The 17196-nt window shown below is 32.2% G+C and overlaps 1 protein-coding gene, 1 long non-coding RNA gene and 1 pseudogene across 2 annotated transcripts; all 3 read left to right on the plus strand.

Annotated features, from left to right (window-relative positions):
• Positions 1-7412: 7412 nt before the first annotated feature.
• Positions 7413-11828, plus strand: LOC127748516 (probable CCR4-associated factor 1 homolog 10; annotated as a pseudogene).
• Positions 11829-12655: 827 nt separating this feature from the next.
• On the plus strand, positions 12656-14207 carry LOC127748578 (uncharacterized). The gene is made up of 2 exons (XR_008010742.1): positions 12656-12712; positions 13417-14207. It is a non-coding gene; the product is annotated as an uncharacterized LOC127748578 (long non-coding RNA).
• A 436-nt stretch (positions 14208-14643) lies between these two features.
• LOC107494696 (uncharacterized) lies at positions 14644-16928 on the plus strand. The gene is made up of 4 exons (XM_052263101.1): positions 14644-14655; positions 15266-15640; positions 16385-16617; positions 16749-16928. The coding sequence occupies exons 1-4, from the start codon at positions 14644-14646 to the stop codon at positions 16813-16815; spliced, it is 687 nt and encodes a 228-aa protein (XP_052119061.1). The 3' UTR covers positions 16816-16928.
• The last annotated feature ends 268 nt before the right edge of the window (positions 16929-17196 follow it).

Below are 17196 nucleotides of genomic sequence, written 5' to 3' on the forward strand. Positions count from 1 at the left end.
ATAGCCCATGGGGAACTCGATGAGTTAAAATATCCGGTCACATCTTGCAACAGAAAATTAACAGAGTATCGAATCTCCACTTGGAGCAAGTGGTGGCAAACCACTTTGTCTACCCAAAAAAACTTGTGTCTCAAATAATTCAAATACATAAGCTATATGAATATTTCAATCATAATTCATCAATATCCACATCATTCTCAATTATTTCTCATTCATCATAAATCGTGTCATCAATAACATAACCATCATCATCAATCATAGTCATCATCCCACATTACTATAATAAGCCAGAATCATCACCAGATTCATAATCATCACTAATCTGATCATTAATAATATAATCATCATCAATCATTATAATCTCAGTATTTATTTATCTCAACTTAAATCACAACTCTCAACATGCTCATCAACAACCCCACCAAAATCTTACTTCGCACCCCTATCATTCACCGGGTGAGGATTGGGCCATTACATACGGCTTGTGGGTATGATGTCTCTAAATACGACACCCTAGACTCGTGGTCAAGGTTGTATACTAACTCAAGATAAAACATAATCTTTCATAGCAAAAAATAATATAATTCAAACATAGCATGACCTCTTCAATCTCTTTAAATCATTTCTCTAATCAATCACTTTATAAATTACAAGCAAACTTCTCCAAATCCTCCATTTCAATATAATACTCCCAAAGTTCGCAACTATTAACACAAGAATTATTATAAATCAAAACTCAACTACATTATTTTTCAAATATCTCTTTTCTTTCAAGTCCATCACCTAACTCTATTAATACTATTTTCTCTCACACTTCCTAAACCCGAACCCATGGTTCGATAAAGTAATTTTCCTTTTTAAAAATTCAACTAATTAAATAAATCTCTTCTCGTCATTATTTAAAGGGAAAATTCCACTCCCCTCCCCTGTGAGATGTTAAAATGACACTCCCCTCCCCTCTATTTTATAAATGTACATTTTCCTCCCTTCTAACTTTTAAAAAACCTCCTCTTTAATCCATTTTAAACTTTTTGTGTTAACTTTATCCATTTTTTAGGAAAAAATAAATTATTTTTTGAAAAAAATCCATTAACAAAAGTTTTATTTTTTATCATTAAATTTTACTTACTAAAATACCTTTTAATAAATTATTTTTTATTGATTGAATTGTATTTTTATTAAAATACTTTTAAAAAAATTAATAATTAAATTATTTTTTTCTAAGATATCTATCCTTCAATAATTTTTTAATTATTAAATTATGATTTTACCAAAATTTTTATGAACAATTACTTTTATATTTTACTATTAATTTTTTGATATCAATATATATTATTTTAACATTAAATAAAAAAAATTTACCACTTGTTCATACCCTGGCCCAATAATAAAGGCACAGGTCCAAAAGAAAGGCTTAGTCCAAAGGATTGAGCCTTGCCCCGCACCGACCTTCGTGCTAAGAAGTCGGTGTCGACTACGATTTGTCCTAAAGAAGTCGGGCACGAGATTAGCTGGCAGATAAACACTCATTCAAATGAGTAACCGCCCCTAAAATCTCTCTAACCGCTTCAACATCTTGCAGGGGAGGGGAGTGGAATTTTCCCTTATTTAAAATCAGGCAAGTTAAATTATAAACTATTTTCACAAATTGAAATAAGGAAACTCATTTCTTGTTTAAACCAACTTCCAAAACTCTTTAAATTTTTACAAAAATTTCAATAGAACCTCCCGTAGAAATCAAAGGTTACCACTTGTCACGAGTTTCCTCTATTTAACCTCAACCCAACAAAATCAGCATGTCAAATTAACATTTCCAAATTCATCATTCAAAATCAATCATTATTAATTTCAATCTAAAATCCAAAATCAACGTATTTAATAAATTTGACCAGAAACTCAGAAATCAACCAATCACCAACAAACATAACCTTTCAATCGCAACAGAAAATCATTTACATCACATACATTTATCTATTTGCATTAATCTACTAACCTTGTTAAGTATTCAAATCCCAAAACTTTATTATTTTAAAACAACCCCTGCCTCAAGGAATTAGTCCCACAGTGATTCTTAACGCACTAAATCTCTTTTTTCTGTGGCCCGCAGCAGCGGCGGCTGCATTCACAGCTCCGTTTACTTCGCAACAATAGAAACAACTTTAATCGCAACATACAACCCTGATAACTCAATCCTACAACATCAATGTCACAAAATCCTTAATAACATATAACAGAATACTAACAGTGAGGGTTCTGATATAGAGATACTTACTGCAACAGAAGAACAATGCAGCAACGACTTCTGAACCGATCCGACAGCAGCTCCGACAACTATCTCAAGCAATAGTGGCGACCAGAAGCTCGGTGGGGGAAATTGTAACAACCATGCAGTGACGATAGTATTCCCAGAATTCAAAAGAACAAAAATCCAAAGCAAAACCTTCACCGGTAGTGGATCTCGATGATGCCTCTCTAGCAGCGGCAACGGAGCACGCGATGGCAGTGACCCACGACGGCGACAACGACGAAGCTCGGCGACAATAACACAAATAGCTCCACCTCCTTCCTCGCGTCACATTTTCCCTCTTTCAGTCTCCCTCTCTTTGCAAACTCTCTCTTCGGCTTAACCCATGGACGACGACGATGCTGGCTTCCCTCGGCGAAGACAGATTTTGCAAGTTGAGAACTGTCCTGGGTATTGTTTGTGCTAAATCAATAAATTAATTTGATGATGTTGCTTTATGGTTGTTTTTGTCTCTCAGGTTGACAGAAGACAAAGCTAGACAGGTGATGAATCCTTCTAGATTTTCTGGATATAATACTGATTGTTGGTATTTTTGAATTCACTTGAGTCAATACTAAATCTTTGGTGGTCCATTGTGTTTCCTTAAAACTACTATTAGGCCCAAAAAAGGTTTCTATTCAATAATGTGGGTCTCATTGGATTCTTGATTATAAATTTAAAATTTTTATTTTTTGATTTTTTCACTAAGTCAAATCAAGTTCAAATTTCAAAAATTTTTTTTAACTTGTCTTTTCAACTATATACTTGCATTCTTTTAAATATTTTATTTTCAAAACACCTTTTCAAATGTTTTAAATTACATTTTTGTGGTTTCAAAATTCATGCATTTATAACAGTTACACCTTGTGAACCGTTCATCTTCTCTTTCAACCTCCATCAATTCTCAAAACTACATTAATTGCTCTTTTACAAAGATGAGAAAGAAGGTTGCTACACAAAGAGACACTGGCTCTTATCGTACTCCTAAAAATCTTCCACCAAAAGATCAAGTTCACATCCACATCCACATCCACATACACTCCTATTCCTCTTCACATTCCTTTCTAGTTCCAAAAACTATGCCATGCACCAAGACAACATCTCGTCGTTTATCAACGTCACCACCTGAGGCTAGAACTTCTAGGGCTAATGCCAAGGGAAAGAAGCCCATGACTGAGGAAGAACCTTCATTGTCTATTCCTATTTGTTCCTCATCACGTCTACAAAGGACATTCAACACCCTCGAGTATAGCACCCAAAGGTAACTGTAGACCTTTTCTCAACTCTATAAAAGAACTTAAAAATCCAGATCCTGTAGGATTCAAATCACATTATGGTAATCTTTCACATTTCCACTATGATTCTTTCTGCTTTTCATCTAGTATGAACTTTGAATTTCATAGAGCTACTATTTTTAAAAAGACCTTTGTGTTCAACATATGTAGCTGACTTAAAGGCTTTAACTAAAAAAGAGATAAACTTTGTTAAAAACATCATTTATTTGGATTGAAAAATTTGTTTAAAATTTAAAAACTTATTTACCTTGATTTAATTAAGATAATTTTATGCCAATATGTACTATCATGAGGAATCTGTTCTCTCTTATGTTAAAGGGCGTGAAATCTATTTAAACAAAGAATTCATTGGTGAAATCCTAGACTACTATGATGTTGGTGTTAATGCCTACATCATTGATAAATAGAACAATAATTTGGGTATTTCACATAAGGATATTTTTGCCAACATTTGTGAGAATATTTATCTCATAGATGGTGTTACTCCTAACCACCAACCCCTAGGTCCTGTCAAAGCCCAATTACATCGCATCATCACCTACATTCTCTTACCCCAAAGCGATTCATATCAACAAGTTACTCTATGTGACACCTTGGTTCTGTATGCCATCATTAACAAAATTGAAATTTTTTTGCTTATTTGATGATACGCCATATGTATGATGGTATCAAAAGTGACGAAAATATTTCATTACTATATGACATATATTTTACTTATTTTTTTTAGCATTTTGGTGTTGATATAAATAATGAGACCCAAGAGAATAGAATTTCATCTCTTAAAGACGGTGGTATACTCAAACAGACAAAGAAAAAAGAGACTATGATTGCCAAAGATATGGTTATGGAAGAAGAAAAAGATGAAGGTATCCTTCCTCCATCTACTGTTGGTACATCAACTTCCAATAAATACTTGGTCAATAGAATTTTGAAAGATGTTCTACAAGAATTTGTGAACTTGACCAAGTACATGATTAACTTTAGCCAATAAAACAAGAGAATTGCAATTGAAAATAAAAACTTTTTAAGAAAGTTTCAAAGCAGAGTTGAAGTATTTCTCAAGTATCGAATCATTGGAAGATGACCAAATGATGTTTGAGCATAAAAAAAAGATATATTGAGAATCGAGGATGAGGGATCTAATGTCAAGCTCCTTATCAAATGTTGCTGATGATGTTAATTCTAAAAAACTATTTTTTTGAAGTTTTCATGATGTTATTTTAAGACTTTGGGATTTGTTTTGGATAATTGTAATAGTTACTTGTAGGATTTTAACTTGAACTAATACACTTTATGATGCCTAATAAATTTTGTGCAGGGATTACTGTCCCTCCCTGATAACAAAAGGAGAAGTAAGTTTGAAAATGAATTGTTGTTAGGTTGCTTAATTCATGAACAATTAGTAATGCTATTCTTTGCAAGAATTATTTGGTACTAATTGGTTGAAGGCTATTATTTTAAAAAATTTGATTGATTGTAGCTTTGATTGGAAAATTGGATTAAAATGTCTTTTTATCATTATTCTGTTTGGTATTTGCTTTATAATTGATTGATGATTTTGAGGATCAAATAGCTTGTAATATTTTCTAAAAAAATTAGCTACCGGGCTGGTTCAAAAAAGATGGGTGATTGAATTATTTTGGATAATTAATTTTATCTGTGAGTATAATTTTTGCATGGAATTTGCTTGAATAATTATCATATATTAAAAAAAAGTTCACATTTAAGAGAAACTTTCAAAATGAAAGAAAAGGAGAATTCAACTTGAAGATTGAATCATCAAAGAAAAGTTCATTAAACTCTTCTCATTTTTTTATTCACAGTTTATCTTATAAGATTTGTCATTAAGGAGGTAAATTGTTGAGTTTAAAAAAATAATAAATTAAATGATGATGGCTAAATATTATTACTGGGTTAAAATTCCAATTATGTGTATGATTGATTTGTTTATTGTGCAGAAGATTATTAAAATCAAATAAGGTCCGATAATAAGCTAACAAAACCCTAAAATGATTCAAGCCCATAAGCACTCATTCACCAACTAATTTCAAAGAAATTATTGCATATTACTATCTAAGGAGGAAAGAAACAACACATTCCCATCTAAACCAAGCTTGTGACCAAACTCATTCTCTCTTCTCTCTCTTCTCTCATTCATGTGAAATACTCCAAAAAAAAAAGCAAGAAAGGGGAAGTCTGATTAGGATTCAAATTAAAGAAAAAAAAAAGATTACCAAATTCAAGCAATTCAAAATCTAGGGTTCATAAAGCTAAGATTAAATTAAGAGGTAAATCAAAAAAAATTTTTCATCTTGGTACCTCATTGATAACTTGTTGAGAATGCTCTCCTCCTACAAAAATCAAACTGAAAATTTGAAGAAAGTGGAGGCTATGAAGTTCTGCGACAAATTAAGGGTCAAGAATGAAACTTGGAGCCAAAGTCTAGATGAATGGCTCATATCCTTGAAGAAGATTGAAAAAAGATGAAAGAGAAGCAACTGTATATGGATGCATGTAAGCTTTAATTACTGCTGATGTCTTCTGTGCCACTGCTGTTGCTGAGTTTGGGGAAGAAGAAAGTCAACTATTTAAACCAAGTTTCAAGCTTTGAAAACTTTACTCCTCTATTAAAGGGGTAAATGACCAAAGATTGATTAAAGGAGTGAGCACACTGTTTCGGTTCTCATATGTTACAAGCTATCCCTTTCTTCTCCTTTAGAGTTTTAAATTGAATTTTCTGTTCTTCAATGTTCATCTTTTCTTTGTTTGTTTTCAATGAAAAAGGTATTAAGTGAGGAATCAATAAAAGCCATTAAGAGAAAAGACAAAGAGAGATATAAGAAAAAGCTAGAAAATTATGTTAAAACTCTTTTGTATGTTTTTCTGTTTTGTACACATGATCTTGAGGAGATTCCCTTGCTATGTTGGGTGAGCACTTAGTAGTTGAAAATCTAGGGAGTGAACCTAAACAAATCTAGCTTGGGTAGAAGCTGAGTTTGTCGTAGATAGGATTAGCTTAAATCCTAGATAAATTAATGTTTGTAATCTTTGTGAAAGATAGTGAAAATTCTTCTATTGTTGTGGGGGAGATTGGATGTAGGTCACATTGTACATGGTGGTTGAATCAGGATTCATGGCTGTGTGTTTTTCTCTTCTCTACTCTTCTTCTGTTTTATTTCATTAAGAGATAAAATAAAAGTATCTCATGCATTGGTATATTTCTCAGAAGTCATAGCTATCCAAAAGTAAAGGATTTCTTTGTTTCTGAACGCATCATGAAGAGACAAAATAAAATTGTTTCCTAAATTTCAACTTAATAGAAGCATCAGCAACAAAATTTATATTACAGTTAGAAGCAAAAAGGCAAAAAGAGGTTCAAAAAGGAGGCCATAAATTCAATTCCCTGTCTCTAGGCTATTCACAAACCTTCAATCCCTATCCTATTATCTTCAAGATTTCAACTTCTTCCTTATCTCTTTGACACCATCATTGTTAGCCACCTGAAGAAAAAAAAAATCACATTCCTCTAATTTCACTCTTACTTATGTCTTCTCCTTCTTCACCTCTAGTTTCTCTTTGTAGCTACTTCTTGTGCCCTAACGCTTCTTTTCTGTGTCAGATCTAGTTGAATCTCCACCGGCAACTCGCAATTTTTTCTTTTTATGTTTCTCCACTTGTTGATCTATTCCTTCGTTTTTACACGGAACGAAATATGCATGATTTTCGTTGCAGATTTGTTGTTTTTAATATATGAACGACTTCTTCATGTTTTTGCGTGCAGATTTGGGTTTAGTTGCTATTTTCATCAATCTATTAGGGTTTTCTAGTCAGACATGTCAATTTTACTGAAAGGTATGTTCAAACTAGGGAGGTATGGAACGATAACCTAGAGGAGGAGTTTGCTTTGATCCGTGAAATCGTTGACGAATACAACTATGTCACAATGGATACAAAGTTTTTCGATGTTGTTCTTCGTCCCGTTGGAAATTTCAAGAATATTAATGATTACAACTGCCATACTTTGAAGGATAATGTTGACATGTTGAAGCTAATCCAATTAGGAACACTTTCTATGATGAGCATGATAACCTCCCCACCTGCGACACTGAGAGCTCTCACATTTGGCAATTCAACTTTCACAAGTTCAACATCAGTGAGGACATCTTTGCCAGCGATTTGATTGAGATTTTGTGCCAATGTGGCATTGATTTCAAGAAGAACAATGAAAAAGGTATTGATGTGAACCGGTTTGGGGAGCTTCTCGTATCATCGAGGATCGTGTTGAACAATGGTGTGAAATTAGGGATTTGATTTTTTTTTTCTTTAGGTAGCTAACAATGATGGTGTCAAAATGATAAGGAAGAAGTTGAAGTCTTGAAGATAATAGATATGGGTACTCTATGTATTCTAATTCATTTTTTAATAAAATTAATAAAAAATTAACGATCGAATATTTTTGTTAAATAGAATTCATCTTTTATAGATACAACTTTAATTTTAATTTTTCATGGTCAATTTTGTCGGTGTTTAAATTATTAATGGTCAGAAATGACTATAAAATAACATAACCAATTTTGTGTCTATTTAATTGCGAATAATACCAAAGAGATAATAATCTAAAATTAGTTTATTTAACTTAACATTTATAATTTTATATAGTATAATATTTATATTACATATTTATTATATTTAAAAATATTTATTTATTTAAGCAATAATTAAAAAATATAAAATAAAAAACTCAACTATAAATTAATTTTTTTGAGTCAAATGAACATCACCCATACTCTCTAGAATAACCATCCGAGTACTAGGGATAATAAACATCTCATGTCATAAAACCATCCATCCCAAAAGCTTAAACTAATTTTGGGGTTCACCAAGGATCAAACTTTTGACTTTTCGATTCTAGAATTCTGATACCATGTCATGATACTACTCATCCCAGAAGTTTAAGCTGATGAGAAAAGGTAGCACTAAATATCTCTAATATTGAATTGAACATCTCTAAACCTTCATTGTACAAATTGTACAAATATTTTATTGGCTCCTATACTTTCTCAATTTTTTTGTCTCCTAAATATTTTTATAAAGAACCATTATGAACTCGTGGTTAATTAACATAAGAACTTAAAACCATAAAATTGGTCTTTTATTAAAGATCCTTATATACTTTTATAAAAAAGTGTCACACATGATATCACATTTTAAAAGAAACCAAAATAAGTTACCCTAAATTATATATTTGTGCTGTTCAAATTGAACAAACCATATAGATAAAGATACAAATTCTTCTTTGACTTCTATTCATTACAAAGAACAAAACGACGGAGCAAAAGAAATCATGCGGATCGGACAGCATGACATTATTTTGATATGGCCTATATAATATTATTTTAAAAAAATTAATTTAGTTAACATATATTCTATCAACACATATAAAAATTATTAATTAAAATGTTTTTATAAAATATATAAATTTAAGTTTTTTATTATATTTATTAAAATAAAAAATGATAGCGTGGATCTCCAAACCTTTATTTTTGTGAGCTCACGTGCCCCCCTGTCCCTAATGAGAATTCGCAAAGTCTAAAACCACTACGCTATCTGCATCCATCCAAACCCCTTTCGTCTATCTATATCTAGTTATCTACTACGTTTCGAATTTCGAAGAAACAGGATCGATTTTTTTTTTTTTAATGATATCATTCTTATTATTAATAATGTTACTCTATATATATCGGATTTTTTTCAGAAATAAAATAAAAAAAATTATATTTTCCCAAACATTATTTTTAGACTACAATTTTTTAAATACGAGTTTTTTGTTTAGAACAAGTTCGCCACATCTTCAGCGAATCCTTACTTCCAATGAACTCTCTTCAATTATTTCAAATCTCATGTTTTTAATTCATTATTATCATCTCTAAATAGTATATAAATCTATAAAAGTATATAGAAATACATAAAAATACACAAATAACAAGCATGATTCAAGGATTTTTTTAATTATAATTAAAAAAAACTATATTTAACAATGACAACTATTATCATCGTCTTCAAAAATACACATGTAGAATAAGTTATATTTAACAAAGATTTTTTTAATTATAAGTCGTGTTTTATTTTGAAAAATTTTTTATAGAATTCGCCGGGAGTGCAGCGAATTTGTTCTAAAAAAAATCGTATTTGAGAAATTAAAGTTTAAAATTAATGTTTGAGAAAATATGAATTTTTCTTATTTTATTTCTGAAAAAAATCTTCTATATATTTTTTTATATAACGTTTGTTAATTCGTTTAGATAAGTGTCAAAATTTAAACAATCTTTTAAATAAAATTTCAGTTTATGACTAATTAATTTTTGACTTGTCAAATTAAAAATATACCATAAAAACAAAAAATATATCCTCTCTATTATATATTTATAAAAATTTGTAAAAAATGAGTGATATTATCCAAAATTAAAATAATAATAATAATACCTATTTTCTTTTCTCTTTTTCCTTTTTAGTCTCTTCACTTCAATTTAATAAAACGATAACAAATGGGAACACAGAACCTTCTTGCTTCCTTCTTTCAATAAAATGTTTGTCTTCCTAGAATTTTGTTTACTAAAAGTAGATAGAAAATTTTTTTGACCAAATTATATTAGTGGTTTTTTTTGAATTTTCTAGTATCTCTTAATTTAATAGATAAAAAATAATTCGTTATAAATTTGATTTCTATTTAAAAAATTATCTCTGATTAATAAATTATTATATATAAAATAAGATTTGAATATTGTTATCACATGATCGTCCTTTTTTACCAAATAACATGCCAAATTTTGGCATAATAAAAGTCACTCCCTTTCTTTGAAGGAAGCTAAAATGAAATTTTCATTCAATTCATTCCATTTACAAAATATACACGATTTTCTTTGTAACTTTTTATAAACCTTTTCTTTAACACATTTTAACATTTATAGGTAACTCTTTCTAGTTAATGTAAACCTTAATTTTATAAAGAAAAAATAAATTATGTTTTATTAAAATACCTCCAACAAAAATTTCTTTTATGTTGATTAAATTATGTTTTATAAAAATATTCTTTAACAACAATATTTTTTCTAGTGATTAAATTATGTGTTCATCAAAATCAATGTTCCAAAAATCGGTTTGAACCGATCAATCAGACTGATCGAATAAAAAATCGATGACTATCACAACTCAAATGAATTAAAAGGAAAATAACTTCTTCTAAAAATCTGTCCAAAACCTTAAACGGACTGATAATTGGTTAGTCTGATCGAACCAAAAATTGACTAATTTTTAAAAAAATGCTCCATACAATGCCGTTTTGCTAATTAGAAAAAATTCTAAATTTTGATTAAAAAATGCTCCATACAATTCCTCAGCTCCCTAGTCTCTTTCTCTCTACTCAAATACTCTACTGAACACAACAGAGGGGAAGCAACCAAGCTCCATCTTGTCACCGTTCTTTAACGTACAGCCACCGTTGTCATCGCGTCTGCTCCACCGCCATCCGCACTGCTCTAGCATCGTTGCAACACATTTGTTTTGTCCTTGTTTGTCATGCTTTCACCTCTGTTTTGCTCTAAATTTGTCATTGTTTTGTCATGCTTCTACCGTTGTTCTACTTGTTTTCTTTCGCTTTTCAGTCCTCATCTTTTTTATTAGATTCATACAAAAAGAAAAAATAGATTGAAGCATGATAGGCTAAATAATATTGTGTATATTACATATAATTTGTGCCTTAAATTCAAATAATACATGTTTCATACTTTCATTTTGTATCATCAAATTTTATGTATTTAATATGTTATGTTATTTTTTATATATTGTATTTAATTCTTTAGGAAAGAAAAACAAAGAAGAAAGTAAAAGGGACAATATAATCCAATTGATTATAAAAGTATCAATTTGGTTGATTTTTAGGTGACAAAAGAAGAAGTTAAAAAGGAGCATGATCTTCCTAGTAAATGTTAAAGACTTACCACGTAAGTATTATAGTTTATTTTTTAATCATTTATTAGAATAATTTTAATTTTAAACTTATTGATAACATGTTGTATATTTTGTTAGATGATATTGATGCTAATTTTTATCAAAGTGGTGGTGATGGTGCTAGTAGTAGTACATTTTATGCTACATCACTTGATTCTTCAGGTCTAGATGGTGGAAATAAAGGTGAAGATGATTTCAACGAAATAAATCTGCACCGAGTTTGTGCAGATTTTGATGATTGATGACAAACTTTAATATTAACATTTCATGTTTGGTTGTTTCTTTTGTTATTTGATTTTTTAGTTTGTATTTGGATAAAATTATAATACTATAGTTGATCTAGTAATTTTAATTTGAATGACATTTTAAAGTTTATGTTAGATTGTAATTTTAGTGTATTTATTTAGTTTAATTACTTCACTAGTCTCTATAGTTTAATTGAATTTTTAATTAGGTCCTTGTATTTTTTTTTCAATTGGGTCTCTATAACATATCAAATTTTATGATCAAGGTTCTGAAAATCGGACCGGACTGGATGGTTCGACCAGATCCAAAAATCGGTCATCTAGCCGGCCCAATTGACTTCTAAAATTGTTCTATAAAAAACCAGTGAAAAAACTGGTCAAACAGGTGGTTAATCGCAAACTGGATGAACTGTTCTGATTTTTCAAAGTGCCAGTTTGCTATCCATAATCAAAATTGTGTCGTTTTGATTCCAAAAAAAAAAAAACAAAACTGGCAGATGGCATGGAGAATCGCCCTCTCCTTTCTCTCTCCCAAAATCTCAACCCTAATTTGTCTAACCTACTAACCCCAACCATCAGCAAAACGCCAAAATCACACCTCCAGCCCTCCACCATCGTTGTCGCTCGCGTCTCACCTCACCGTTGCACGTCGCTCATCTTGTGGCTCGCCTCTTTAGTCATCTTGCCGTTACTCACCTCAACAGTAAGCACACCTCGACTCCTCCCTCACTGGCCACTGCTTACTGCTTGCTTACTTCAGTGCTTCATTAGTTTTATTTTTAAAATTTTATTGATTTATTTTTCAATCTTCAATGCTTCTTCGGTGCTTCTTCTCTAGGTAGTTGTTGCCGTTGTTGAGGTGGAACATATTTATCTGGAAGGTAATTTTAGCTGCCTTTGGTTTATTCTTTGTGGTTGTGGAGTTTATTTTGCATAATTGTTCAAAATCATATCTTTTGAATAAAACCTTTTTCAAATTTTGAATTTTTAACAAAATCATTTTAAGCATTGTTGAAAGCACAAGACAAAGGTGGAACATGATGTGTTGTTTGTTGTTGCGGTTCTTTTATGCAGATTACTTGCTCATACCTTTAGTTAGATGAATATGGGATGTCACTCAATCATAGCTGTGAAAATAGTTTTACAATTACATAGTACTCAAAGGCCATCATCATACATGAGAGATGAGCCTACATTTTATTAAGTTTTAATGGGAATTGTAAATGAAGTATGATTTGTTAACATTGATTTCTGTTTGGTACTTTCATATTTCTAAATACATTTTATGGACCTATTGTTTTTTCTTGAAATGTTTTTATTATAATACTATATTTAATTAAACTGGTTCAACTACGGTTTGATTTCGGTTGGACCATTAAACTATTGAATCAGTCACTCAACCGATTTAATGACCAATCCGGTTCTTGTAACTTTGTTTATAATTAAATTCCTATTGTGACAAAAATGTTCGAATTAATAGAATATGCTAAGTCATATTCCAATTAAAATTAACTTTGAAAATATATTTATTTAAGTAATTATATTATCATTATCTTTTTACAACTTTACCCTTCATCTTCATCAGTAAAGTAATTGGTTAAAAGAAAGAGAGAATAAGGGGATGGAGGCTGTGAGAGAAGGCGATAGTGGAGGAAGGTGACACCACTGTGGTGAAGTCGAGGCTACGATGGTGATGGATAACCGAACTATGCCAGTAACAATAGCAACTACGTCAATTCGGACAGCACCAGTAGCAATAACCATAACCATTGATAAAAGAGAATCCAACGTCCAAAATCCATTCGTGGAGTTGCATATCCTTGTAGTCACCTTGACCCCTATCCGAGTCTCAATAAATCCAAACCCAACACACATTCTCTTCCACCACTAACATCATCATCGCTCTCTTTGCACCCAAAAAAACTCATTCTTTGCTCCGTAAACTTGCCTCATTGGACAGTCTCCTCGAAAAAGTGAAAAAAGGAGCTATTATCAACGTCGGTCTCTAATTTCTCATTGGATGGATCAGACGTTACTTGAAGAAAGGTCGTTACTCTCAGTGCGTTAGAACCAGTTAATTTGGAAAATTTAACATTGGATTATTTATTATTGTAAGTATTGGAGTTGACTGAGAATGTTGTTATCATTAGTTTGTTTGATTTGGATTTTTGTTTTTCATGATACTAAGGGTTTTCAATTCAGATTTTGGGAACTTTTCTTGTTGATCTCAAATAATAAGTATCAGTTTCATGTATTCATAGCGGAAGTTTGGGCCTTGATGATGTTGTTACTGCTACTCCAACGACAGCAGTGTCGCCATCTCTCATCTACTGAGGTCAAATGAATGTGGAGGGTATGGGCAAATTAGAAATTTCATATTACATGATTTCTTTTATGAACTTTTACTGTTAATAAGAACTTCATTATAAAATTTGATATGGTATAGGGACTCAATTGAAAAGAAAAAAAGTATAGAGACTTAATTGAAAAATTAATAAAATCATAGGAACTGACAAAATAATTAAGCTTATTTAATAGTTATTCTAGTTGAACTACAATTGAATTGATTGAACTAGTAAACTAGTAAACTAGTAACCGAAGTGATTTGATAACTAATTCGGTTTTCAGAACCTTGATCTTACCCTTCAACAAAATAGCCCTAAAATATACAGTCATCCTCATTCCACTCCTCAGTCTTCTACATCCAAATAGCCTCTGCACGTTATATTAATCTTTAGGGTTAAGTACGATTTTGGTCCCTAACGTAGAGGCCGAAAATTTATTTCGTCCCCAACCATTTTTTCGCTACAAAATGGTCCCAAAGGTTTCAGTTTATTTTAAAATCGTCCTTCGAACGAAAATATCCTTCCCCATTCTTCCCCAAAATCAACCAAATGCAGGAACAGAAGCAGACAAAAGCAGAATGCAGAAACAGAAGCAGACAGAAGCAGAATGCAGAAGTAGAATGCAGAAATAGAAAGCAGAAGTAGTGAAACAACAACAACAATGAAACAACAACTAGAAGAACAACACCAACAACAACAATGGATAATGAAGCAACAACAAAAGCAAAACCAGAAGAAGCAAAAACATAAACAAAAACAGAGGCAAAAACGGCGAACGGCGATACTAAACCCGGTTTTTCCTTCTTCATCACAGACGGCGGCGGGCGCAGCAGCTAGGGGTGTTCAAAACCGATCCGAACCGAACTAAACCGACGAACCGAACTGAAATAACCGAGAACCGAATTAACCGAAAACCGAAAAAATGAAAAAACCTATTTTGCTGTTTTTTGTGCGGTTCGGTTCAGTTTTCGGTTTTGACTTTGAAAACCCTAACCGAACCGAACCGAACCGAACCGAACCGAACCGATTCGGAAAAAACCCTAAAAATGACTAACCCCACCCCCCCAATCCCTAACCTGTGCTCTCTAGTCTCTACTACTCAGTTACTCTCGCTCTCTCTTCTCCAAATCCCCAATCCCTAACCTGCGCACTCAAATCTCCCCAATCTATCACTACTCAGTCGCTCTCGCTCCTCCGAATCCCGGCACCGAAGCCTTCCTCTTCGCGGAGACGCCACCCACTAACCCAGAAGGCAGCACAGCACTGACCCAGAAGAGAGGGCACAGCACGACGCCATCGCCCACTGACTCAACAGGGCAGCACAGCACCACGCCGCCGCCGTTGAGACGCCACCACCCAGCAGCGTTTCTGGGTTCTGGCCGATCATCAGTTCAACCCAGCACCGCTCAGTCTCCCACTCAGCCTTCCTCCCAAGTCAATATGGAGTCCGAGCCACCGATTCAGGTAATGTTTACCATTTGCTGTTTACTAGTGCATTGTTGGTACTTTTTGTTTGAGTGTTTGTTAGGTTAAAGTTGGTAACTTGGTATTGAATTATTGATGAATTATTTTATTGTTGGTATTGTTGCTGCCTTGCTGGTTGCTGTTTATTGTTCAATTGCTTGTCTCGGTTTATTTTTCATTTTATTGTTCATTTTATTGTTCAATTGCTTGTCTCAGTTTATTGTTCATTTTATTGTTCAATTGCTTCCTGGATTTGATTGCCAATTTTTTTTAGGCAAAACCAGCAAAGTTCAAGTTTTGATTGGATCTAAAAGATGGGTTACTAACAGTGGATATACTTCGGTTGATCACATAGTTTCTGGTTTCTACTCATACCCTTACCAGATTTTGCTGCATGCATGAAATCAAGGAACTTGCTTTTCATGTTCTTCTCATTTTGGATTTGTTTGTTGATCCAACACTTATCCATAGTATCTTGGATTATAAACTGTTGATTACTGTGGTTTACATTTGAGAACTTGTGTGTTATGAGCTGTACCCTTCAAAATAATATCTGTCACATGTTTTGCCAACTGTTTGTTGATCCAGAAAAAATAAAAATAAATTGTCCACATTTTGTGTTGTTAATGTGCTATATGATATAAGATCACATGCTTAGTGTGAAGTTGGTAATTTAATTGCAGGTTCTGATTAATACAACTTTGTGGCACTCACCCAAAAGTGTAGTTTTTGCTACGACTTTAGGAGATGGAGAACAAACAAGATGGTGTAAGCAATGGTGATGGTGATGTACTACATGACATTGAAAATGAAGGTATATTGTTGGATGGGAAGGGCAAAATTCGGAGGAATTGGTCGGAGTTTTCGGAAAGGAACATGTCATATTCAGAGCCACTGCTTGTTAAAAGGACTAACACAACCTCCCAGATTGCTATAATTGGTGCCAACCTCAGCGCTATTGAAAGCCTTGATTATGAGTAAGCCAAATTAGAAATTTCACTTCTGATTGAGTACATCTTGGTGTAGGAATTGTTCTCCTTATATTATATTATTATTATTATTATTATTATTATTATTATTATTATGTAACTGTTTTTTTTTATTTCAGGTTGGTTTACATTAAGAATTTTAGCTATTTTGTTGGAGAAGACACCATAACTTTACTATCAGTTTAATGACAATTTATTTTTATTCAGTTGTGTTGATTGTTGAACTATTAAATTTCTTTAATTGTCGTATTTGAATTCTGTTGTCGTTAAATTTCATTAGATCAAGACTTTGTTAGTTATTGTATATTTTTGTTTGTCGATTTCAATGTTATGACTTTGCATAATAGTATGGTAGTATTTTTTTTGAATTGATTGTAAAAATCGAACAAACCGAACCAAACCAAACCGATTTTAATTGGTTTGGTTTGGTTTGGATGGTCTTGACAAAAAAATCGAACCAAACCGAACCACAGTTTAATTAGACGATCGGATCGGATGACTTTTCCCTCAAAAACCGAATCAAACCGCACCGCGAGGAGCGGCGGCGCTACCTTCCCTTCCAGATTC

Source organism: Arachis duranensis, chromosome 6 (assembly GCF_000817695.3).
Source record: "Arachis duranensis cultivar V14167 chromosome 6, aradu.V14167.gnm2.J7QH, whole genome shotgun sequence".
NCBI lineage: Eukaryota > Viridiplantae > Streptophyta > Magnoliopsida > Fabales > Fabaceae > Arachis > Arachis duranensis.